This window comes from Paramormyrops kingsleyae, chromosome 15, assembly GCF_048594095.1.
Source record: "Paramormyrops kingsleyae isolate MSU_618 chromosome 15, PKINGS_0.4, whole genome shotgun sequence".
NCBI lineage: Eukaryota > Metazoa > Chordata > Actinopteri > Osteoglossiformes > Mormyridae > Paramormyrops > Paramormyrops kingsleyae.
The window spans coordinates 20,009,042-20,033,217 of record NC_132811.1 but is presented as its reverse complement, the minus strand read 5'-3'; the positions used below and the strand labels follow the sequence as shown (position 1 = coordinate 20,033,217).

Sequence of the window (24,176 nt, the reverse complement as noted above, 5' to 3'; positions counted from 1 at the left end):
TGTGTGTGTGTGTGTGTGTATGTGTGTGTATATATATATATATATATATATATATATATATATATATATATATATATACACACACACACACATGTATATATATATATATATATATATGAATCATATACATAGGTAATAATGTATATGAGTACTACTTGACCTGTTGCAGTTTCAACAAAAGAAATTTGTACTATGATACAGGTGTTATTTATGCTGGAGTTTAAGTCACATGTAAACAAACTATGTCCATTGAAACTTCCCCTGCTACACAACTGATGAGTTGTGAATGTAAAACAAAGAGTAAAAGTAACTGTTTTATATCCATCCATCCATCCACCCATCCATCCATCCATCCACCAGCTACCTCCTACTTTTTATGCAGTATGGGAGTGCAGGTCTTTTGATATTATCTTCCAACCTGACTGTGTAACTGACTGCGGACAGCAAGTCCAGCATCTCATGCTCCGTAAGCACCACACAAGACCCCCAGTACCATCCCCGGTATAATCGGACACTTTTATGGGGTGGGGGGGGATAAATAACCAGCATGAACTGTTACAGCCAAGTGGAGATTCTCCCAGTTCCAAGTGTAAGAGAATGCACCCTCATGCAAGGGCTTGGATAACATATATGGAAGCATGATTCATGTCTCTGGCGTGTTTTACACATCTCACATGGATAACTGATAACTATTTACATCACCTGCAGAATTTAAGCTGTATTCTCAACACTTTCATCCAACCATGAATTGAGGCAAATACTATTAAAGAACCAAAAAAATAAAATTCCCCTTAATTATTTTTTTACATCATACTGAAAGTATAGCATGAAACCTGATTACCAATCCTTGCTGTTTGCACTGCAATTGCTAGGCAACTGTGTTGACTTTTTATCTGCTGATATGAAAAGACTTCCTGTGGGCTTAGGAAATGTCAAGCATGAATGCTGTCCTTGCAGTGAGACTGCAGTTTCAGACACATTGTGCACTGAGCGAATTAGCAACTTAAATGTATAAACAGATATCAGAGCCATAAGCTTGCAAAATATGGGAGGAACAATTGTTTGAATGCTGCATGATGTTAACCAGAACTCATGCCCTTCAGTAGGAGAAAGTCCATTGAATGATGACAAATGCATAGACTGATGGCAGACACATTGAATGATGACTGTCACTTGAGTGATGACTGTCACATTGAGTGATGACTGTCACATTGAGTGATGACTGTCACATTGAGTGATGACTGACACATTGAGTGATGACTGACACGTCTTCAATCTATTCTCTGTCAAAAATGTTAGCTGGTGTATAAAATATAAACATGAAAACTTTGAAGAGCATGAAAATCAGGCTTGTCTTCCTCTAAATAGGATTATTTGATAATGGAGATGACCATCACTCAGTTAGATCATCTCCAGACCTAAAATCCCTTAAAAGGAATCTTCCAGAAGCCATTATCCCAAGCACCAATTTAGAGCAGGGACCTGTGAACTCGAAAATCTGTCTGAAACTGTTAATTGTCCCTGAGCCATGCAGGTTCCATCTATCAGAATTTCAAACGTCATACTGTATTTCCGGATGATTCCCTAATGTCAGTCTACAAACATATCCATATTTTAGGCTATCACAACAGAGAAAAACATGGCAAGCGTTATAATGAACAAACCCAGGCCATGTTGGATCACACTATACCCTCCAGAGCTTCTTGGCACTTTAGATATTTTAGCGGTCATCGTAATGCGTAATGTACTCTCTCTGTGCTTGGTTTTAGAGTCCTTCTAGCTGAGATATTATAGCGGTCACTGGATTGTGACGTATCCATGCTCTCTCTCTGTGCTTGCTTGATTGGTCCGTCTAACTGAGATATTTTAGCGGTTACCGTAATGCGATGTAGCCACGATCTCTCTCTTGCTCTCTGTACTTGGTCTTTGGGTTCATCTAGATGAGATATTTTAGCGGTCACCGTAATGCGATGTAGTTACACTCTCTCTCTGTGCTTGGTTTTTTGGTTCATCCAACAGATATTTTAGCGGTCACCGTAATGCGACATAGCCACACTCTCTCTCTGTACTTGGTCTTTGGTTCCTCAGTGGCCAAGGCCCATCAAACCGTCCCGAAGGGGGCCATCCCAGCGGAGTGAGACACAAGAAAATCCAGCTGCTGCCGAGTAATTGCTTTTCCTTAACAGGGAAGCCTCAACATTAAAAGCCTCATTACACTTAAATGTGTGCTTATTCTCAGTAATGACATCCGGTGTCCGTTCCGTATTGTTCTCAGACAAACTCAAACTTAAAGTACTTAGCTTATTCTAATTGGGATTTTAACTGAAAGAGATATTCAGAATTTAAAATGTAATATATTAATGCATCCTGTATCAAATAGGAGGTGTGCGTGATCTGAAGCTCTGTACAAGCTTTCCGTTTGTGACGCTTTTTGTCCACAGCGAGAGAGGGGATGCTTCTGACGGAGCAGCAGTCAAAGCACAGCGGCTCCTACAAGTGCGTGATGGACGAGGAGAATGCCACGCTGGATTTCACAGCTGTGTTTGAAGTGAGACCTGCTGCCCCCTTAGCATCTGTTATCTTCATTGGGGGGGGGGGGGAGGCATGTTCTTCTCAGACATTTACAAAATCCAGCAAAGCAAAAGCAATCTCTGAAAGGGATGAAATCAGCATGCAGCACAAGTTCGTGCCAGCTTGTAGCTCTGTGACTCCAGAGCTTGTATGTGATTTAATTTGATGTTTAATATACTTTAACGGACCCTGCTCCCCCACCACTCTCCCACCCCTCTGTCAATTGCTCATCATTCCAGGCAGCTCTCCAAGGCAACACGGAGCTTCTGGAGACATTCTGGAGAAGCCGGCCAGGGTCCCTGTGTGCCCGAGATGAGTCTGGTGCTACCCCCCTGCACTATGCCACCTCCGCGGGAATTCCTCCTGTCATCCAGTTCCTTGCACACGCAACCGGCCCCGAGGGTGAGACCCTGCATAAAAGTCACTGTGACAATGCCACCGCTGGCTCAGCTTGGTGATCTCGAGTCTGTTTTGTGACTTTTTCAGGAGACCTAAACCTAAAGTTAGTTTTACCCCCTCTTCAACTGACCCTGAGGATGTACCCTGTCCTGAGAAACACCTCAAAGGGCATAGCCTGTCCTGAGAACGACCCTATAATGTTTACCTTGTCCCGAGAAACACCCCATAGGGTGTATCCTGTGCTGAGAAACACCCAATAAGGTGTACCCTGTCCTAAGAACTACCCCAGAAGGGCATACCCTATCCTGACAGGTCAGGTCAGGCTGGGGAGCATGCGCTGATGCAGCTCGAAGCCGGTTCACCACACGGTAAAACTCCTTGGGATCTCGACTGGCGAACTTCCAGGCAGACACATGGTCTAGTCCCACACTGCAGAAATGGCCATCCATTTGCCGCAACCAGGTGTTACCTGGCATTCTCTCAGCCTGGTCCAGCCACTTGGGTCCTCAGCAATGAGGATCCTGCAAGCCGAATCACCCTCAGGGAAATGCACCACATGGCCGTAGTGCTGTAACTGATGCTTCCTCAAAATGCAGGTAATGTGCCTCATTTGGGTCTCCTCTAGCAACACAAAGTCAAACCAGCGATACCCATGGATTCCCCGAAGAGATACAGTACCAAAGGAGTCCAGTCTTCATCCCAGCTCACTGGGTAGTGTTCATATCTCACAGCCATACAGCAAGACAGGGAACACCACGACTCTAAAGACTTGGACCTTCATCCTCGGGAGCGCCACACACTCCTTTTCAGCGACCTCATGACCCCCTCAAGCTTTCCCAATTCATCTGCTGAATTCATAGGTAGAGTCACCAAAGACATGAATGTCGCTGCTGAGGTAAGTAAATCTCTGGACGAGGTCGACATTCTCCCCGCAGATAGACATTACTGATAGTTGTGTCTAAGAACTCAATAAAGGCCTAGATCTTAGTCTTTATTCAGGATACCTGCAATCCCATACACTCAGAGTCCTCTCTCAGTCTCTTGAGAGCCCCGATCAGAGCCTGCATTGGCTCTGCTAAGATCACAGCATGGTCGGAAAAGTCAAGGTTAGTAAATCTCACCAACAGAAGCCTCACAACTGCTGGACGCCACGCCACTGCCCAACACCCACTCCATACAAGCACTGAGTTGGAGAAAGAGCACACCCCCGGTGAACCCCAGAATCAACTGGGAAGAACGTGGAGTTTCTCCCTCCACTCTGCACAGCACTCAGTACCAGTGTACAGGCCGGCCATGACATCCATCAACTTCGGGGGGGTCCTGCAAGGTCTCAGGATGTCTCACAGGGCAGCTCAATCAATTGAGTCAAACGCTTTACACAAATCAAAAAAGGCTTCAAAAAACCACTGCCAATATTTGCACTTGTGCTTCATTAGAACCCTCAGTGTCAGGATGCGTTTGATGGTAGACATCTTAGGCATAAAACCAGACCGCTGCGGTTGCTGATAGGCGAGCAAGTGATCATGGATCCTGATAAGGATTACCCTAGCAAGGACTTTACCCAGCATTGAGAGCAGTGTTATCCCCCAGTAATTGCCGCAAACCAGGCGATCACCGTTCCATTTCCAAATAGGGACCACAAGTCAGTCGGTTTGGAAGACGCCTGACTCCTAAATGGAAGCAAAGATAGCCTGCAATGCCAGGAGGACAGCCTTACCACCATCCTGGGGACGTCCACCCCAGATACCACAGATGCTTGTGGCCTTTCCTACCCCCAGCTGATTCACCACCCGTGCAATCTCAGTGAGAAGTGCAAGTTCCTCACACAATCTCATTAGAAACAGTTTGATCTTGGAGTCCAGCCTCATTCTTCTAGTAGGTAGTAGCCTACTGGATCTAAGCTGAATCTTTAGAGTAACAAAAACATGTCTGTGGTCAGAATTCATAAACTGGGCACTTCTGTAGATCCTGCAATTCTGCAGGAGCCTTCAGCGTCTGACCACAAGGATGTGATCAATCTCCTTTGTCGAACCACCAGTATTGGAGTACCAAGTCCAACAATGCAGCTCAGCTCCTGACTTTTCACAAAGTCAAGGAACATGGAGGCACTCTCACCTGGTCTCCAGACCCATAGGGACCGATACAATCCCCATAGCCAACCCTGTCAGTGTCAGTGGTCACATTGAAGTCATCCATGACCAGAGGGGTGTCACCTCATGGGCAACCATTATCCACTGAGCAGTGTTGCGAGTAAAATGTCTCCCTCAACGAGACATCACTCATTGCAGTTGGAGCATACACTGAGACAACAGTCAAGACACTCAAGGAATGCCTTAGCCTGAGTGTCATAATACGCTTGTTGAAAGGAGTGACATCAGTTACCATCGGGAGAAGCCGATCCGCTGCAACAGCAGCTACTCCCTGAGTGTGGTAGCCATCAGACCAACCAGACCAAAAGTAAGTATACCCACCTACAGAGATCTGGCCACCCCCTGGTCTGTGTACCTCAGAGAGTGCCACCACCGAAATGTGGAATTTACGAAGCTCCCCTGACAGCAGAGGAAGATGACCATATTGCTGGAGAGACAAGACGTTCCATGCGCCTACCCGGATGGGCCACCTCAAACTGGGACCCAAGTGTCACCATGCAGCAGGCGAAGCCTCAGCATCATACTAGCCGCAATCACCAACAGGCCTGACCTTACTAGATCTCCGACAGTTTCGACTCTTGCGAGGATGAGGCTCCTGAAGGCTTTCCCCCATTCCCTTCATGATGCGTGCAGCCTTCCTGGTAGCTTCAGCAGAGCTTCTCCCGTGGAGAGTGGAAGAGTATTGTGTCTGATTAGACCGAGCTGTTGTGAGTTGTTTTATGGTGCCAGTCTCTCCACCAACCCTTAAAAAACTGCCGACTGCAGCTTAACGTCATACCTGTCCTGATAGCCACCCCAAAAGGGCGTACCCTGTCCTGACAGCTACCCCAAAGGGTGTACCCTGTCCTGACAGTGACCCCAAAGGGTGTACCCTGTCCTGAGAACCATCGTGAAGTGGCTGAAGTGCCAATCCCTCACCAACCCCTAAAATTTTTCCCTGCAAGTTGGAGGACCGCTTGCAGGGCTGGCTGCAGTTTGTCATACCCAGGACCCTGTCCTGATAGCCACCCCAAAAGGACGTACCCTGTCCTGATAGCCACCCCAAAAGGGCGTACCCTGTCCTGATAGCCACCCCAAAAGGGCGTACCCTATCCTGATAGCCACCCCAAAAGGGCGTACCCTGTCCTGATAGCCACCCCAAAGGGGCGTACCCTGTCCTGATAGCCACCCCAAAAGGGCGTACCCTGTCCTGATAGCCACCCCAAAAGGGCGTACCCTGTCCTAATAGCCACCCCAAAAGGGCGTACCCTGTCCTGATAGCCACCCCAAAGGGGCGTACCCTGTCTTGAGAATCACCCCAAAGGCTGTACCCTGTCCTGACAGTGACCCCAAAGGATGTACCCTGTCTTGAGAACCACCCCCAAAGGCTGTACCCTGTCCTGAGAACCACCCCAAAGGCTGTACCTTGTCCTGTAGGGGTACTAGCTGGCGTTATCATTGGATTGTATTACTCTCTCTAATGATGTTGTAATGTTTCACAACACATCCATGTAAAGCCCCTCGGGACAACTCTGTTGTAAAAAGGCACTATATAAAAATAAATAAATCAACATTTACACCCTCATTTCAGCACTGAATGCCCAGGACTTTGAGGGGAAGACCGCGCTGCACTGGGCAGTGGAGAAGAACCAGCTGGAGGTGTGTGGGACCCTGCTGGAGCTAGGGGCTGACCCAAACGTGCTCGACGCTGCGCTCATGTCCCCCCTGCACCTGGCCGTCAGCCTGCGGCACCACAACCTCGTCAACGTGAGTCCCCTTCTGCCCAACCTTCCAACATGTTAGTCAGGCACATGGCTAAAATAAACACAAATCCACGAGGGTGAGTTTCTGAAAGTGTCTGCTATTTCCACACAGCGGCTGCTGTCCCATCGCAATACTGACGCCAACCTGGAGGGGGAGCTGGGGAACACGCCAGTCATGCTGGCCTGCTCCATGGACAACTGTGAGGCCCTCAGCAGCCTGGTGAGTCTGGTTGGGGCTTCTCGGGTTATAAAGGAGGGAAGGGATGCCTGAGCAGCCTTGAACTTTTGTGTGTGTTTCTCCTCGCAGTTCAAACATGACGCCGCTCTGTGCAAGCAGAACAAACTGGGCCACTACGCTATCCACGCCGCAGCATTCGCGGGGGCCAGGAAGGCCATGGAGCTGGTGCTCAGACAGGGTATGAGCTTACTCACCCCCTGGCGTTTATCCCTCCACAATTTTCACAATTTCCTCTCTCGTGGGTATTTAGGAAGTATGCGTTCTAATCACTTAGATAATGCATAATACATAGTCAGAATTCTGAGTCGCTCACGCAGTTTCTGTGCCCTCTCCTGTGCTGGCTTGTTCTCTTCACCGGGGGGGGGGGGGGGGGTTGACGTTTCAGGAACAGGATGGATTTCCTTAGCTGATCAGTTTTGTGTGACAACCCCTTAGGGGAAAGGTTGGGCTACACCATAGAAGCACAAATCAACTACTTGGACAAATCAAACAACAGCCCTCTCCACCTCGCCGTACATGGCGGAAACATTGATGTCATCAAATTCTGTATCGCCAAAGGGGCCAGAATCGACCTTCGGCAGGTAAATCTTTATTCCACTAAGCTTTCATCTTCACACCGAACTCTGGAGAACACTTCAATACCAAACCACACTTTTTATGACTTTTGTCTGATAATTTTCTATTATCATTCATGCAAGATTGTTTACAAAAAAGATATATAATTAACAGAATGCCTTGTTGAGATATTTTGATAAATATATGTAGCACAAAAGGCCAATGCGTAGATGAGTTTTTCTGAACCTTTATACTCAAGGTTTTCAGGTTATGTATAACCAAAGGCCAAGCAGAGTTTGCTCATTATGCAAAAATGTTCCCAGTCAGCCAAATTCACAGTATTCTGAAACCACACACAAATCAGATAGCGGCATGGACTCGGAAAGAAAGAAAGACTTCTTTAGATATCACTTTACAAAGATGATTTCTTTTCTGTTTTAAATGCACCATCTAGCGCAAAATGCAAAGCAACCAGAGCAAAATAGGCACCATCAAGAGGAGGAACAGTGACTGATAGCTTCACTGGGATGAATGACATTCACTTACAGTACACCATGGGACTCGGAGCTCCGAGGCAGTAGTCAGTGTTGGTCTCACAGGCTGAGTTCATGTGGGGTTTGTGTCATTGCTCCAGAGATCCAGAAAAAGGGCCCAGCTCCATATTCCTTTTGTTCCCATCTCTCTCTGTATATTTTTGGTTGACTCTGCAGTTGATGTTACAATTCCGCGTCTGTCTGTCTTTCGGTAGTGCGACAAATCCACGGCCCTGCATTTCGCCTGCACCCAGGGTGCGAAGGAGGCTGTGGAGCTGATGCTGGCCAGTTACGGCAAGGTGGAGGATATCATCAACATCACTGATGGCGCCAACCAGACGCCGCTACACAGGTCTGACACACACAGTAACACACTGACGGCCCCAACCAGACGCCCCTACACAGGTCTGACACACACAGTAACACACTGACGGCCCCAACCAGACGCCCCTACACAGGTCTGTCACACACAGTAACACACTGACGGCCCCAACCAGACGCCCCTACACAGGTCTGACACACGCAGACACACTGACGGCTCAAGCAGACGCCCCTACACAGGTCTGTCACACACAGTAACACACTGACGGCCCCAACCAGACGCCCCTACACAGGTCTGTCACACACAGTAACACACTGACGGCCCCAACCAGACGCCCCTACACAGGTCTGTCACACACAGTAACACACTGACGGGCCCAACCAGACGCCCCTACACAGGTCTGTCACACACAGTAACACACTGACGGCCCCAAACAGACGCCCCTACACAGGTCTGACACACACAGTAACACACTGACGGCCCCAAACAGACGCCCCTACACAGGTCTGTCACACACAGTAACACACTGACGGCCCCAAACAGACGCCCCTACACAGGTCTGTCACACACAGTAACACACTGACGGCCCCAAACAGACGCCCATACACAGGTCTGACACACACAGTAACACACTGACGGCCCCAAACAGACGCCCCTACACAGGTCTGACACACAGACACACTGACGGCTCAAGCAGACGCCCCTGCACAGGTCTGTCACACACAGTAACACACTGACGGCCCCAAACAGACGCCCCTACACAGGTCTGTCACACACAGTAACACACTGACGGCCCCAAACAGACGCCCATACACAGGTCTGACACACACAGTAACACACTGACGGCCCCAAACAGACGCCCCTACACAGGTCTGACACACACAGTAACACACTGATGGCTCAACCAGACGCCCCTACACAGGTCTGACACACAGACACACTGACGGCTCAAGCAGACGCCCCTGCACAGGTCTGTCACACACAGTAACACACTGACGGCCCAAGCAAACACCCCTACACAGGTCTGTGAAACGCAGACAGACTGACGGCCTCAAGCAGACTCCGAGGCACAGGTCTGTCACACAGACACACTGACGGCCCTGAGCAGACGCCCCTGCACAGGTCTGTCATACGCAGACAGACTGACGGCCCCAAACAGACGCCCCTGTACAGGTCTGTCACACATAGTAACACACTGACGGCCCCAAACAGACGCCCCTGCACAGGTCTGTCACACACAGTAACACACTGACAGCCCCAAACAGACGCCCCTGCACAGGTCTGTCATATGCAGACAGACTGATGGCCCCGAGCAGACGCCCCTGCACAGGTCTGTCACACGCAGTCGTACTGACGGCCATTGCACAGATGCCCTAGCACAGGTCTGTGAAACGCAGACACACTGACGGCCCCGAGCACACGTCCCTGCGCAGGTCCGTCATACGCAGACACACTGACGGCCCCGAGCACACGTCCCTGCGCAGGTCCGTCATACGCAGACACACCTCGAGGGAGAATCACCATTTAGTCCTCCTGTGCATTAAAATAATCAGAGAAATGAGTTTTCTGCATCACTTCTACTTCCTTGCCTGAAACACTTTTTTTTGGGAAATGTCTCAGTATGTTTTTTTTTACAGGAAATGTGTTAATGTGATATTTCGTAAAATAGCTTTATGATGTGGTGATAAATCAAATATATCATTTACAGGCCCACCTGTTTCATTCTGAACAGTAAGCAATCATAATATCCATTAGCTTAACAGAACCAAATAGGGTGTGTGTGTGTGTGTGTGTGTGTGTGTGTGTGTTTGCGTCTGTGTGCACAATGTGATAAAAACCTGTTATCTTGATGTTGTGAGGACCACTCAATTTTAGAAAAATCTGTAACTGCAATCAAAAAACTAAAAATGACAAAAGTCTTGTATTTTGTTTGGTTGTTTATGGTTAAGGTTAGGGCTGGATAAGGGTTAAGGGTGTCGTTGCTGGGATTAGGGTTTTTCACATAGAAATGAATGGATGGTCCCCTCAATGATATGAATACAACGTGTGTGTGTGTGCATGTGTGTGTGCGCGTGTGCGTGTGTGTGTGTGTGCGCGTGTGTGTGTGGCTCAGTATGTGCATGTATTGCTTTGATTGTGTACATGTTTGTTTGTAAGGCTGTGTGTAGAAAACCCACATATAACACCAAACTTGCTAATTTGTAATAGCTTAGTGACCAGTCTGATTACACAGTAGAGTAGCAGAGTGCCCACTGCAGTGTCACTACACTTTGTGATAGTGGAGTACCCACTACAGTTTCACTGCACTGTATGGTAATACAGTACCCACTGTAGTGTCACTACACAGTGTCGTAGTAGAATAGCCACTGCAGGGTCACTACACTGTATGGTAGTAGAGTACCCACTGCAGGGTCACTACACTGTATGGTAGTAGAGTACCCACTGCACTGTATCTGCTGTTTTTGTTGTCAGCTGAAGGCTCATTGCATGTTTGCTGGCTTTCTCCATGCAGGACGATGATATTTGACTATGCTGAGCTGGCAGCGTTACTCATTTCAAAGGTAACCCTCCGCAGTTTGTGTTATGTAGTATAAATCATTTGTGGTATAACAATATTACCGCCCATTATTTTCTCATAGAAAGGACAAAAAACATGGGCAACATTTGCAGTTTGGAGGAAGCACGGGAAGTCTGTCGCTGGCATTATTAGTAATGTGAACTGGCATTTATGGTCTTGGGGAAAACTGAAGAATAAAATTGGACCAGTGAATTGAATTAGATGGAATCTGATTGGATGAGGATACTGTACAGATAAATAACACGCCCTGTGCCCAGAGGGCAGACGCTTTCAGACGTGTCTTCCCTACTTGATTGCTCACGGGGAGAAAGTGTAAATCCGCCAGACACGTTTAACCTGATCAGACCACATCATCATTTGGATGTAATTACCTCCCTTAAGCGTCTGTCCCTGCCGTCGCTTTTTGCAGTATTACATCACTCACTACGTCACATATTGCTCGCCAAATACGGGATCATGCTGACTAGATTAGACTGGCGGCTGGTCTTTTCTGCTGGTGGTCATAGCGTGATGGTCACATGGGCAGTCAGGAGGTGTCTGCAGACTCAGAAATGTCTACTTGCATGACGACGCAGCCGCATTTAAGGGTGATGATGTCACTGATGAAGCACAGGCAGACATCAGTGCTGATGTGAAACGAAACAACCCCCCCCCCCCCCCAGTGAGCCCCACCAGCCGTGTCACACTCACTGTCCATGTGGCCATCCCATAATATGCATCCTCACTCCACATAATGCATTAACCGTGTGTTGTTGTGCCCCGGCAGGGTGCGGATGTGAACCGTGTGGACTGTAAGGGTCATTCGGCCCTGCTACTGGCCACCAGCTGCAGTGCCTGGAGGTGTGTGGCACTCCTGCTCTCCAGAGGTGAGTGCGGTGTGGGGTCAGCCCCGCCCACATTTGACCCACCGACCGGAGGGGGCAGTGCCTGAGCTCACCTGTATCTCCTGTCTGACATTTTCAGGCGCCGATATGAAGATGAAGGACAGATTCGGCAGGAACTTTCTGCACCTTGTGGTTCTGCAGCCCAAGGGCTTGAAGAACCTTTCAGAAGATGTGCTCCAGGTGACGTTTCAAACCCTCACCCTTAGAGGCGGAAGAAGGTGCTGAGTCACATGCAGACTATCAGATAAAGTGGGGGGGGGGGAGACTCCCTCCATAGCTCTAACACTTAATGAGGCTGTCACACCCCCTGGGAATAAATGATGGTGTTTGCACACAGCGGACAGGGCCTTTTATGGTGATTATAAACAAATTAGTCATTTTCAATCAATAAACGTGTATGTGAAATCACCACAGAGATGTAGCCCCTTTCGCTTGCAGTCTTAATTTATAGCGCCCCCTACAGGTCTTCCAGGGGCCTGCGTTCCTGTCCTGCCAGTGACCGGTACCTTGTCATTGCAGCTGGACAATGTGCGCATGCTGCTGGCTGACGAGGACGCCGAGGGCTGCACGCCCCTCCATTACGCCTGCCGTCTTGGCACCCTCGACAGCGTCAAGAGCATGCTGGGGCTGGACGCGTCCGTGTGCCACAAATCCCGGGACAAGAAGTCGGCCCTTCATTTCGCAGCTCAGTGAGCGCCGCCGGTTCTGTCTCTGCACACGACCCCATTTGTTTAATCTGCCAATGCCACGGAGACCATAACTCAAACTCTCACGTCTCTATATAAGGACAGCAGGTATTAAGCGCATATATGATTTGGGAATTGGTTAAAAATGAGTTTTGGCTTTTTTAATTGCCTATTAACCTGGAACGGCATGATGTGACCGATAGACCAGCATGTGCGCCGTGACATCATGACCGTAAGGAGGACCCCGTGCCCTTCTGAGGGCTTTCCTGTAGCATGTCTGTCGCTCCCCCGCAGGTATGGGCGGATCAACACGTGCCACAGACTACTGGAGGGCATGATGGACTCCAGGCTTCTCAATGAGGGCGACCAGAAAGGGCTGACCCCCCTGCACCTGGCGTCCCGTGGCGGCCACGCCAAAGTGGTGGAGCTCCTACTGAGGAAGGGGGCGCTCTTCCACAGGTCTACAGGCCCGCACACACCCTTAGCCCTAACCTTCCTCCCCCATGCACATACCCTACACCTCATGGACAGAACGTCATATCAGCTCTCTGCGAAGCCTCCCAAGGCCAAACTGGTTCACATCGTATGAGGATGGGAGAGGGGAACATGGACTTTATTCTGGGATGGGTATGGGGGTGGGCTCACTTACAGTGTAAATAGTAGTTTCTGCCAGCAGGGGGGCGCCATGACCCTTCGTGGTCTCATGAGGGGGTTCACGGCCCATCTCTGACGAAAGGATGACTCGCTGAGGGAGACGGGTGTGTGTGTGACGCTGTGTACAGCATAGAGATGGTGCTGTGTGGTTCGGCCCTGCAGTGACTACACGGGCTGGACGTGTTTGCATCACGCGGCGGCAGAGGGCTACACCAAGACCATGAACCTGCTCCTGGGGGCCAACCTGAAGCTGCTGGACAAGCCGGACGAGGATGGGGTGAGGGCAGTGACTTCAGACATTAATATGGAGCATTGATTATCTGTATCTTTGTGAATAAGTATTTGCAAAATGTTTGAACTATGGTGTGTGCATTTTAGAAAGAACAAATGCAAAACACTATTGAATCCTTTTCTGGCTTCCTCATGGGGTTTATTTACCATAGGTGGACATTTCAGGTCCAGAAAGTAAAAATACAAAGCAGTTGAATCACAGTCACAAAGTACTCAACTGGTTGGCTGAAACAAAATCCTGGTTCGGATTTTTACTTTCTGGACCTGAAATGTCCGCCTCTGTTGTTTACACACTGCAATGAATATCTGTTTATAGTTTACATTTTGTTTTAAAAATTCATTGTAGTCAGGGTAAAAATCTCTCTTTTAAATATATGAGCTTTTATAAAAACTGAGGGTAGGGGCCAAATCATGCAGTGGTATTTGATGTCCCCGAAGCTGTGTGTGTGTGTAGGGGGGGGGGGTCTCTTAAGGGAGTGGGCCCTGTGTTTCTAAACTCCCCACAAACGCTAAGCGTGCCAGAAATCTGCTAAACACTGGACTATCTGCTCTTGTGCAAAAGAACACAGCTCTGCACGTGGCGGCGAAGGAGGGTCACGCCTCTGCCGTGAAATTGCTGCTGAACCGGGGCGCCAAAGTCACCTTCACGAACAATGACGCCACCTTCTTCCACGAAGCACTAAAATATGGTAGAAAGGAGGTGGTCAACGCTGTTATAGAGTGTGAGAGGTCAGTGGAACCTCATGTACTGATTAGAAGCTGTCCATAATGGTGGCCAGGACATCCCAATGCCTGATGTGATGTCTGATGCTGAACTTCTGGATTGATATAAGAAGGACATTTCCGTATAGGAGCACTAGATGAAAGGAGAGCTAACTAGACAGCCAAAAACGCAAGAATGACAGGAAAATGCACAGCTTATATGAAAACACTGTGAAATTAGTACTGACAATGACCTGCTGCTGGCTCATGGGAGTTTTACTTACACAAAGGTGTTCTGGTTCAGACAGATAACCTATCAGATTGTAGAGGAGGTAGGTCCATGCAACTAGAGGAAGTGGGACCAAAACATCTGATTGGTTGGTCCCACCTCTTCTAGTTTGGACTCACCTCCTCTACAATGTGATTGGTTATTTCTCTGAACCAGTCCGTTTTCCTTCTGCCCTTATAACATTTTCGTTTAAGTAAAACTCCCATAAGTCTGCTGCTGTTTCAGGAGTGAAGAGGCACTGAAGACCTACAATCCTAGATCCAGTAATCGATGCGTTATTCTGGAGATGATAGAGCTCCTCCCAGAGTCCTTCAAGGTTTGTCTTTTAACACTTAAGTGTTCAGGCTCACATTTACATCTGCATGATGATTCATGTTTGGAAAAACCATGTTCTGTTTCGCTCAGTATCTGCTGGACCAGTGTATTAAGGAATCTGAAGACGATGTCAACAGCTCTGAGTACAAAGTGAGTTACATTTGGAAGTCATTCGACATTATAACACCTCACACCATTCAGACGCCTCCAAAACAGCCTGCTGCTTGGTACTTGAAGTTACCACCGGCATGAGTCTAATAAGGAGGATACCTGTGTCCAGAAAATGAGTACTGACTCAGAAAGGAGGCCACCCATGAAAAGTTTTTGATGGGGGTAGGATTATAAACAAATGACAGAAGCTGAGAACAGTACATTTATTGAGATATCAACATTATTTAATATATTCGCAATATATTGCAAGCATGGCGGTTTTCGGCTTCTGTAGTATGTGTATGCGGGTATTTTTTTTGTGGAGCCGAAGGCGGGAGAGAATGGCACTAGCTGTTGACAGAGAGGTGGGTAGGGGGGAGGGAAAAAAGGGGACAAGGGGGCTAAATGGAGAACACCCAACAGCCATCCAGAAAGAGGGCTGGAAAACCGGACTGTCGGAACCAAATCCTGATGAGTGTTCATCCTACTGGTATTGCTTATTCAGGATTTCACCCACCCAAATTAATCTCTCCTCAACCCCAACAGATTACATACAACTTCAGTTGGCTTCAGCTGCCCATAAAGATGTTTAAGAAGTTGCAAAAGGATGAGGGAAACACAGTTCAACCTCTTGCTGCACTCAATGTATGTATATGCTCTACTCATGAGTTAAAAACAAGGTCTTTCTGGAGAGTGATGATGCAGTACTGATGACTAGGGTTATTGTCAGATATCTAGATACAATAGTGGTAGAAATAGAGGTAGGAAGTGAGCCAGGAAGAGTTTACAATGATAGATCCAGTCTGGTGTCACCAGTCACTGGCTGATCTTCTCCCCCTTGGTGTTTTAAAGGCCATGGTGCAGTATAACCGCATTGAGCTCCTCACCCATCCTGTGTGTAAGAAGTATCTGGAAATGAAATGGTGAGTCTATCAAGGCAACTTTCTGGTGAACAGATAATGCTGGTGGCCACATTTATCTAAAACATCATGATGGTGTTCTCTCTGTGTACAGAGAGGAGTACAGACACATCCGTGTTTACGTGCACGGCTGACACACGGTGGACTGGTAGCTGTGAGAAAGATCACCTTGGCCACTAAGCACACTTCTGTTGGACCGTTAGCTGTAGCAAAAACCACTCTGGCTAGTAAGCCCATTTCTGCTAGACTGTTAGCTGTGACAAAGACTGCCCAGGCCTATAAGCCCACTTCTGCTGGACTGTTAGCTGTGGCAAAGACTGCCCTGGGCAGTAAGTCCATTTCTGCTGGACCGTTAGCTGTGAGAATGACCACCTTGGCCAGTAAGCCCACTTCTGCTGGACTGTTAGCTGTGGCAAAGACTGCCCTGGCCAGTAAGCCCACTTCTGCTGGACTGTTAGCTGTGGCAAAGACTGCCCTGGCCAGTAAGCCCACTTCTGCTGGACTGTTAGCTGTGGCAAAGACTGCCCTGGGCAGTAAGTCCATTTCTGCTGGACCGTTAGCTGTGAGAATGACCACCTTGGCCAGTAAGCCCACTTCTGCTGGACTGTTAGCTGTGGCAAAGACTGCCCTGGCCAGTAAGCCCACTTCTGCTGGACTGTTAGCTGTGGCAAAGACTGCCCTGGCCTGTAGCCCACTTCTGCTGGACTGTTAGCTGTGGCAAAGACTGCCCAGGCCTACTGTATAAGCCCACTTCTGCTGGACCATTAGCTGTGAGAATGACCACCTTGGCCAGTAAGCCCACTTCAGCTGGACTGTTAGCTGTGGCAAAGACCGCCCTGGCCAGTAAGCCCACTTCTGCTGGACCGTTAGCTGTGAGAATGACCACCTTGGCCAGTAAGCCCACTTCTGCTGGACCGTTAGCTGTGAGAATGACCACCTTGGCCAGTAAGCCCACTTCTGCTGGACCGTTAGCTGTGAGAAAGACCACCCTGGCCAGTAAGCCCACTTCTGCTGGACCGTTAGCTGTGGCAAAGACCGCCCTGGCCTGTAAGCCCACTTCTGCTGGACCGTTAGCTGTGGCAAAGACCGCCCTGGCCAGTAAGCCCAGTTCTGCTGGATCGTTAGCTGTGGCAAAGACCGCCCTGGCCAGTAAGCCCACTTCTGCTGGACCATTAGCTGTGGCAAAGACCGCCCTGGCCATTAAGCCCACTTCTGCTGGACCGTTAGCTGTGGCAAAGACCGCCCTGGCCAGTAAGCCCACTTCTGCTGGACCATAGTTTGCTATTGTACCCCTCTAGGTATGTTTATTTCTCTCTTTTTCTCCAAATTATTATTCCCAAACTCAAGTGGATTTTTCCTCCTTGCCAGACCGCTTCCTTGATTTTTGTGTTAGAGTCAGATCTGTTTCCAGCCCTGGTCTATCTCTGGAAATGAAATCTTCATGATGAGGGTGACGTCAGTGTGATTTGGGATCTCCGCTGAGTCTCCCTCTCTTCCTCATCCTCCGCTTCCTCCAGGAATGCCTATGGCAGCAAAGCCCACATCCTGAACCTGACCATCTACTCGCTAGGCCTGCTGCCTCTTTCCCATGTCATCGTGACGTTGAGGCCGGCCTGCAACATCACAGCCAATGGCACGACTCTGCACATGGAGTCCAACTCCCTGGAGAAGGTGAGATGCCCTTCACCCCGACATGAACAGCCTCTTCCTCACTTCACAGAGAGATCACTGCCACCCCCTCTCCCCATGGTTTAACTCCCCAACATCCTGATTCTGTCTGAAAACTATTCAGGTGAAATAATTCTGGTATGTTTGCAGATAATTTTACAAGCTATGTAAGTTTAAAAATGAAACATGAATATGGAGAGAGGAATGATGGACAGAGTGATGTGCATCAGCGTGATTCTCCCGTGTTTCACATGAAATGCCCCTGAAATGTTGACCTCCTCCTGCAGCAGAGCTACATCCTGACAGTCTGCATGTTCCTGGTTCTGGCCATGAACCTCTACACCATGGTCAAGGAGCTGGTCCAGGTGCTGCAGCAGGTAGGGCTGATGCGGGTCCATCTCCACCCTCTCCCTCCGGAGAAGATTACAGAAACCCAAAACCAGCCCAGAGTTCTGAGGCTCCGCCAGACACGTCTAAGCAGAGTGTGCCTCGTGTTTATCAGACACTCCTTAAGAAATGTATGTCCATTTACTCTTTCATTTCATCATCATGTAGCTCGGGATGGAGTCGTTTTTTGTTTGTCGGCCTTAAAATTTATTACTACACTCCAAAGAGAAATGAAACTACATTCTGAGCCGACAGAGAAGCATCACAGCAGAAAAATCATCTGAACGTTATATAAACCCAACGCTGGCCCGTGGGTCTTTACAGCGGGGATGATGCAGCTGACTCTGCACCCTCTTTCCCAAAGCGCCTCAGCTACTTCAGGGACGTGTCCAACTCCCTGGACTGGGGTGCGGCCGTCTCTTCGCTCATCTTTGTGATCCCTCTGTTGATGAACCTTCCGACCTCCTGGTCCTGGCAGGCCGGAGCCTGGGCCGTCTTCTTCTCTTGGGTCAACTTCCTGCTCTATCTGCAGAGGTGCGAGTATCTCTCCGTGTCTCTGCGGGTGTTTATCAGTGCATATGCACTGTCCTAGCTTAATATTTTATGAGCTCGAATGTTTCTTAAGATCTGTTTTGCCGAAAATCTGCTTTTTTTAATATTTATTGTAACTTAAAAAAACCTAATTTTCAGAAATGTTCCTGCTGGTAAACTCAATATTTGAAGGCTTCATTAGCAGATATTACAGCAACTTTGGACAAACCAACAAAAACTTATTCCTGTTTGTGTGTGTGTGTGTGTGTGTGTGGATTGGGTTTATATTACATTGTGGGAACCAAATGTCCCCGTTTTTTCAGGTCCTCTCAAAGATCTGTGAATGCAATCAAAAAACTAAAAATGCCAAAAGTCTTGTACTTTGTTTGGTTCTTTATGGTTAAGGTTAGGGCTGGATAGGGGTTAAGGTCGTCATGTTGGGATTAGAGTTTTCCCCATAGAAATGAATGGAGATAGATATCATTACAAACCTGTGTGTGTGTGTGTACGCATAAACTGTCCACATAAGGATAGTCAGCCCATAAAATATATCCTCCTGTGAATTCCCCCTATGAGTAAAACTCTTCTTTTTTTAAAGAGTCAGCATTAAAAAACTTCCTGACCGTCAGAAGTCCCTGAGTTTATTTGGGATGGAGATTATTCACCTTGTCAGTGTTGAAAAGCCATGTGCTTGCGCTGTAGACACGTTAAGATTTCCAAAGCACCTTGAGGTGTGTATCTCTGAGTGAAGATGCTCCCTCCTCCTCCCCTCCCTCCTCCTCCCCTCCCTCCTCCTCCCCTCCCTCCCATGGAGCAGATTTGAACATTTCGGGATCTACGTGGTCATGTTCGGGGAAATCATGAGCACCCTCATCCGCATCATCATGCTCTTCTTCTTCCTGTTGCTGGCCTTCGCCCTGGCCTTCTACTCGCTCATGCTTGGTCAGGTACATCGCCTCTGTCCCCAGCCACCCCGAGGCACCCATGCTCAACAGCACGAGTTGCTAATTTGGACTGTCTCACTGGACTGTCAGCCAAGCATGGCTTCACATCTGTAAACAATGTGTTCATCTGGGTATTTCACACAATTCCCATTAAGGGTCCAGCCCAAGCACATAACAGAAGGCCCCCTTGCTTCTGCATGCCCCTGCATCCTGCCACTTCCAATACGTTCATTTTGGATGCTTTTTTTCCAGGATAATTTCAATAGGCTGGACCTCTCGGTGATGCAGACCTTCATCATGATGGTGGGAGAGCTGAACTATCGGGAGAACTTCCTGGAGCCCTATTTAAGTGGGAATCTCTGCTTTCCTTTTTTGACGTACGCCATCTTGGTTTGGTTCATTCTTCTCATGCCGATTCTTCTCATGAACTTGCTGGTGAGCCATTCCCTCATCTACGTGATGCAGAGAGGTGATGCGAAGGGTCTCTAGGCTCATGCTGCTGCACGCTGTTTCCAGATAGGTCTGGCGGTTGGGGACATCGCGGAGGTGCAGAGGAATGCGGCCCTCAAGCGCATTGCTATGCAGGTCAGGGGGCCATCCACACCATCCACTGTCCACACCATCAATACTCTCTACACCATCCACACCATCCACTGTCCACACCATCAATACTCTCTACACCTTCCACTGTCCACACCATCAATACTCTCTACACCATCCACTGTCCACACCATCAATACTCTCTACACCATCCACTGTCCACACCATCAATACTCTCTACACCATCCACACCATCCACTGTTCACACCATCAATACTCTCTACACCATCCACTGTCCACACCATCAATACTCTCTACACCATCCACACCATCCACTGTCCACACCATCAATACTCTCTACACCATCCACTGTCCACACCATCAATACTCTCTACACCATCCACTGTCCACACCATCAATACTCTCTACACCATCCACTGTCCACACCATCAATACTCTCTACACCATCCACTGTCCACACCATCAATACTCTCTACACCATCCACACCATCCACTGTTCACACCATCAATACTCTCTACACCATCCACTGTCCACACCATCAATACTCTCTACACCATCCACACCATCCACTGTCCACACCATCAATACTCTCTACACCTTCCACTGTCCACACCATCAAAACTCACTACACCATCCACTGTCCACACCATCAATACTCTCTACACCATCCACTGTCCACACCAACAATACTCTCTACACCATCCACTGTCCACACCATCAATACTCTCTACACCATCCACACAATCCACTGTCCACACCATCAATACTCTCTACACCTTCCACTGTCCACACCATCAATACTCACTACACCATCCACTGTCCACACCATCAATACTCTCTACACCATCCACTGTCCACACCAACAATACTCTCTACACCATCCACACCATCCACTGTCCACACCATCAATACTCTCTACACCATCCACTGTCCACACCATCAATACTCTCTACACCATCCACTGTCCACACCATCAATACTCTCTACACCATCCACACCATCCACTGTCCACACCATCAATACTCTCTACACCATCCACTGTCCACACCATCAATACTCTCTACACCATCCACTGTCCACACCATCAATACTCTCTACACCATCCACTGTCCACACCATCAATACTCTCTACACCATCCACTGTCCACACCATCAATACTCTCTACACCATCCACACCATCCACTGTTCACACCATCAATACTCTCTACACCATCCACTGTCCACACCATCAATACTCTCTACACCATCCACACCATCCACTGTCCACACCATCAATACTCTCTACACCTTCCACTGTCCACACCATCAAAACTCACTACACCATCCACTGTCCACACCATCAATACTCTCTACACCATCCACTGTCCACACCAACAATACTCTCTACACCATCCACTGTCCACACCATCAATACTCTCTACACCATCCACACAATCCACTGTCCACACCATCAATACTCTCTACACCTTCCACTGTCCACACCATCAATACTCACTACACCATCCACTGTCCACACCATCAATACTCTCTACACCATCCACTGTCCACACCAACAATACTCTCTACACCATCCACTGTCCACACCATCAATACTCTCTACACCATCCACTGTCCACACCATCAATACTCTCTACACCATCCACACCATCCACTGTCCACACCATCAATACTCTCTACACCATCCACTGTCCACACCATCAATACTCTCTACACCATCCACTGTCCACACCAACAATACTCTCTACACCATCCACTGTCCACACCATCAATACTCTCTACACCATCCACTGTCCACACCATCAATACTCTCTACACCATCCACTGTCCACACCATCAATACTCTTTACACCATTCACTGTCCACACCATCAATATTCTCCACACCATCTACACTCTCCACACAGTTTTTACTGTCCACCCCATCTATGCCATTTACATTATTCACACTCTCCACACCGTCTACACCATCTAAACTGTCTACACAATCCACATTCTCCAAACTATCTTCACTGTCCAAAACATCCACACACTATCCTCAGTGTCCACACTATCCACACTATCCACACCATCTACAACATCTTCACTGTCCACACCATCCACACTGTACACACCAGCTTCACTGTCCACATCATTTACACTGTCCACAAAGTTCACACCTATTTCACTGTCCACACCATCCACACTCTCCACACTACCTTTACTGTCCACACCATCTACATTGTGTACACAATCCACATTCTCCAAACCATCTTCACTGTCCACAACATCCACATTCTACAAACCATCCACAGTGTCCACACTATCCACACCACCTACACCATCTTCACTGTCCACATCATTTACACTGTCTACAATGTCCACTCCTATTTCACTGTCCACACCATCCACACTATCCACACTGTCTGTGTCATCCACATTAGGGGGTTCCAAAGGTACCTGTCTGTAGTCAGCATTCCACGAACTCTGTATTTATAAATATGAACTATATATTTTTATGACTCCTCATCCTCAAGCTTTCTGAACTCATCTGAAAAAAACTTAAGAAACTGCCGGTCAATCTACTTGCACATCTACTCCCCCTCCCCCCCCCCCCCCCCCCCCCCCACCGCCCTACCTCAATCATACAGTGTAAACCGGTCTGTGGAAACCAAAAATTTGAGAACTTCCTAATTTAAACCACCCACACTGTCCATGATGTCCACACTGTTCACATCTATGAAATGTATTAAAAATGTGAGGCAGATAGGAAATGTTTTCCATCATGTTCGATAGATTGAGCTACACACCAGTTTGGAGGAGAAGCTGCCGTACTGGTTCATGAAGCGTGTGGACCACGAAGCCCTCACTTTGTATCCAAATAGAATCTGCGGCAAAAAGGTTTGTGGCTTTGCTCACTGGTGCTGGTCTAATGAAGTACATTCAGCTGCAGTAGTATACATCCATCCATCTGAAGTGACCACTGAAGATAGACAGGATCCCTGTGAGCCTGCTGCTTGTCCCAACAAGTTCAGGGCACAAGGTGGGAGACACTCTGGGTGGGATGCCAGTCCATCACAGGGCATGAGGCAGGGGACACCCTGGACAGGATGCCAGTCGATCACAGGGCATGAGGCAGGGGACACCCTGGACAGGATGCCAGTCCATCACAGGGCATGAGACAGGGGACACCCTGGACAGGATGCCAGTCTATCACATGAGGTAGGGAACACCCTGGACAGGATGCCAGTCTATCACATGAGGTAGGGAACACCCTGGACAGGATGCCAGTCCATCACAGGGCATGAGACAGGGGACACCCTGGACCGGATGCCAGTCTATCACATGAGACAGGGGACACCCTGGACAGGATGCCAGTCTATCACATGAGGCAGGGGACACCTGCCCTTCCCCCTGACACAATAAGAAAAGTCTATATAGTATAACTTTGAGTAAATCTTAAAATATACAATCTGGTGTTTTACATTCAGACATTTTAATAAAGAACCCTGCTGGTTAATGTTTTAAACCTGCAGTGGGTTATAATCCAAACTAATTAATGAGGTAGTTATTTGAGTTCATCATCTCTACCCCATTCTGGGCCTGAAATCCCTCCTAAGCGTTTCTAAAAGCCTGCACTCCATAATACTCCCAGCTCAGGGGGTCCGAGCGATTCTCACTGGCTCCCGGGCCTCCTCTCGCCCCCTCAAACAGACCAGCCTTCTGAACTTGCTGTCTGATAAGGGACCTCCCAAGGCACGAGCCCGGCTGTCCAGCAGCACTGAGCAGCTGACCCCCCTGGAGCACGAGGTGCAGAAGCAGAAGCACAGGTACAGGCTGCAACCCATCCATACTTTCCTCTTTATTTTTTTGGCTGCACTCCTTTGCACTTGCTCTGTAAGAAAACATTTAAAAAGCAGATTTAACTGCTTTACTTAAGCAGAAAGGTCTAAGTAGAACCCTGTCCACCCTGTGTGACTTGTTTGCACGTTTAATGAGCTTATTTAGACTTGCGTCTTCATTCCAGAGTGATTTGGGTTTTGTAATTGCTCAAGCAGCATCTTGAGGAGATCTGGGAGCTGGACCACTAATGTCCTGCTACAACATTACCTACTGGCGTAGCATCAGT

At 48.3% G+C, this 24,176-nt stretch overlaps 1 protein-coding gene across 2 annotated transcripts in view; it reads left to right on the top strand.

The window, feature by feature from the left end:
* The window catches only part of trpa1b (transient receptor potential cation channel, subfamily A, member 1b), a 31,069-nt gene that overhangs the window by 5,115 nt on the left and 1,778 nt on the right, over positions 1-24,176 (top strand). The window contains exons 2-27 of one of the 2 annotated variants that reach the window (XM_023794420.1): positions 2,442-2,548; positions 2,811-2,973; positions 6,691-6,866; positions 6,975-7,082; positions 7,170-7,278; positions 7,536-7,681; positions 8,404-8,540; positions 11,023-11,071; positions 11,855-11,954; positions 12,052-12,152; positions 12,492-12,661; positions 12,953-13,117; positions 13,475-13,589; positions 14,166-14,332; positions 14,820-14,910; positions 15,000-15,059; positions 15,606-15,704; positions 15,912-15,982; positions 17,497-17,650; positions 17,938-18,024; positions 18,399-18,568; positions 19,383-19,512; positions 19,762-19,944; positions 20,026-20,094; positions 22,844-22,948; positions 23,762-23,877. In XM_023794420.1, coding sequence (XP_023650188.1) covers positions 2,453-2,548; positions 2,811-2,973; positions 6,691-6,866; positions 6,975-7,082; positions 7,170-7,278; positions 7,536-7,681; positions 8,404-8,540; positions 11,023-11,071; positions 11,855-11,954; positions 12,052-12,152; positions 12,492-12,661; positions 12,953-13,117; positions 13,475-13,589; positions 14,166-14,332; positions 14,820-14,910; positions 15,000-15,059; positions 15,606-15,704; positions 15,912-15,982; positions 17,497-17,650; positions 17,938-18,024; positions 18,399-18,568; positions 19,383-19,512; positions 19,762-19,944; positions 20,026-20,094; positions 22,844-22,948; positions 23,762-23,877 — 3,137 coding nt within the window. In that variant the 5' untranslated portion in view covers positions 2,442-2,452. Of the gene's footprint in view, positions 1-2,441; positions 2,549-2,810; positions 2,974-6,690; positions 6,867-6,974; positions 7,083-7,169; positions 7,279-7,535; positions 7,682-8,403; positions 8,541-11,022; positions 11,072-11,854; positions 11,955-12,051; positions 12,153-12,491; positions 12,662-12,952; positions 13,118-13,474; positions 13,590-14,165; positions 14,333-14,819; positions 14,911-14,999; positions 15,060-15,605; positions 15,705-15,911; positions 15,983-17,496; positions 17,651-17,934; positions 18,025-18,398; positions 18,569-19,382; positions 19,513-19,761; positions 19,945-20,025; positions 20,095-22,843; positions 22,949-23,761; positions 23,878-24,176 lie in introns of both variants that reach the window. The other variant, XM_023794419.1, reaches the window with a different exon arrangement.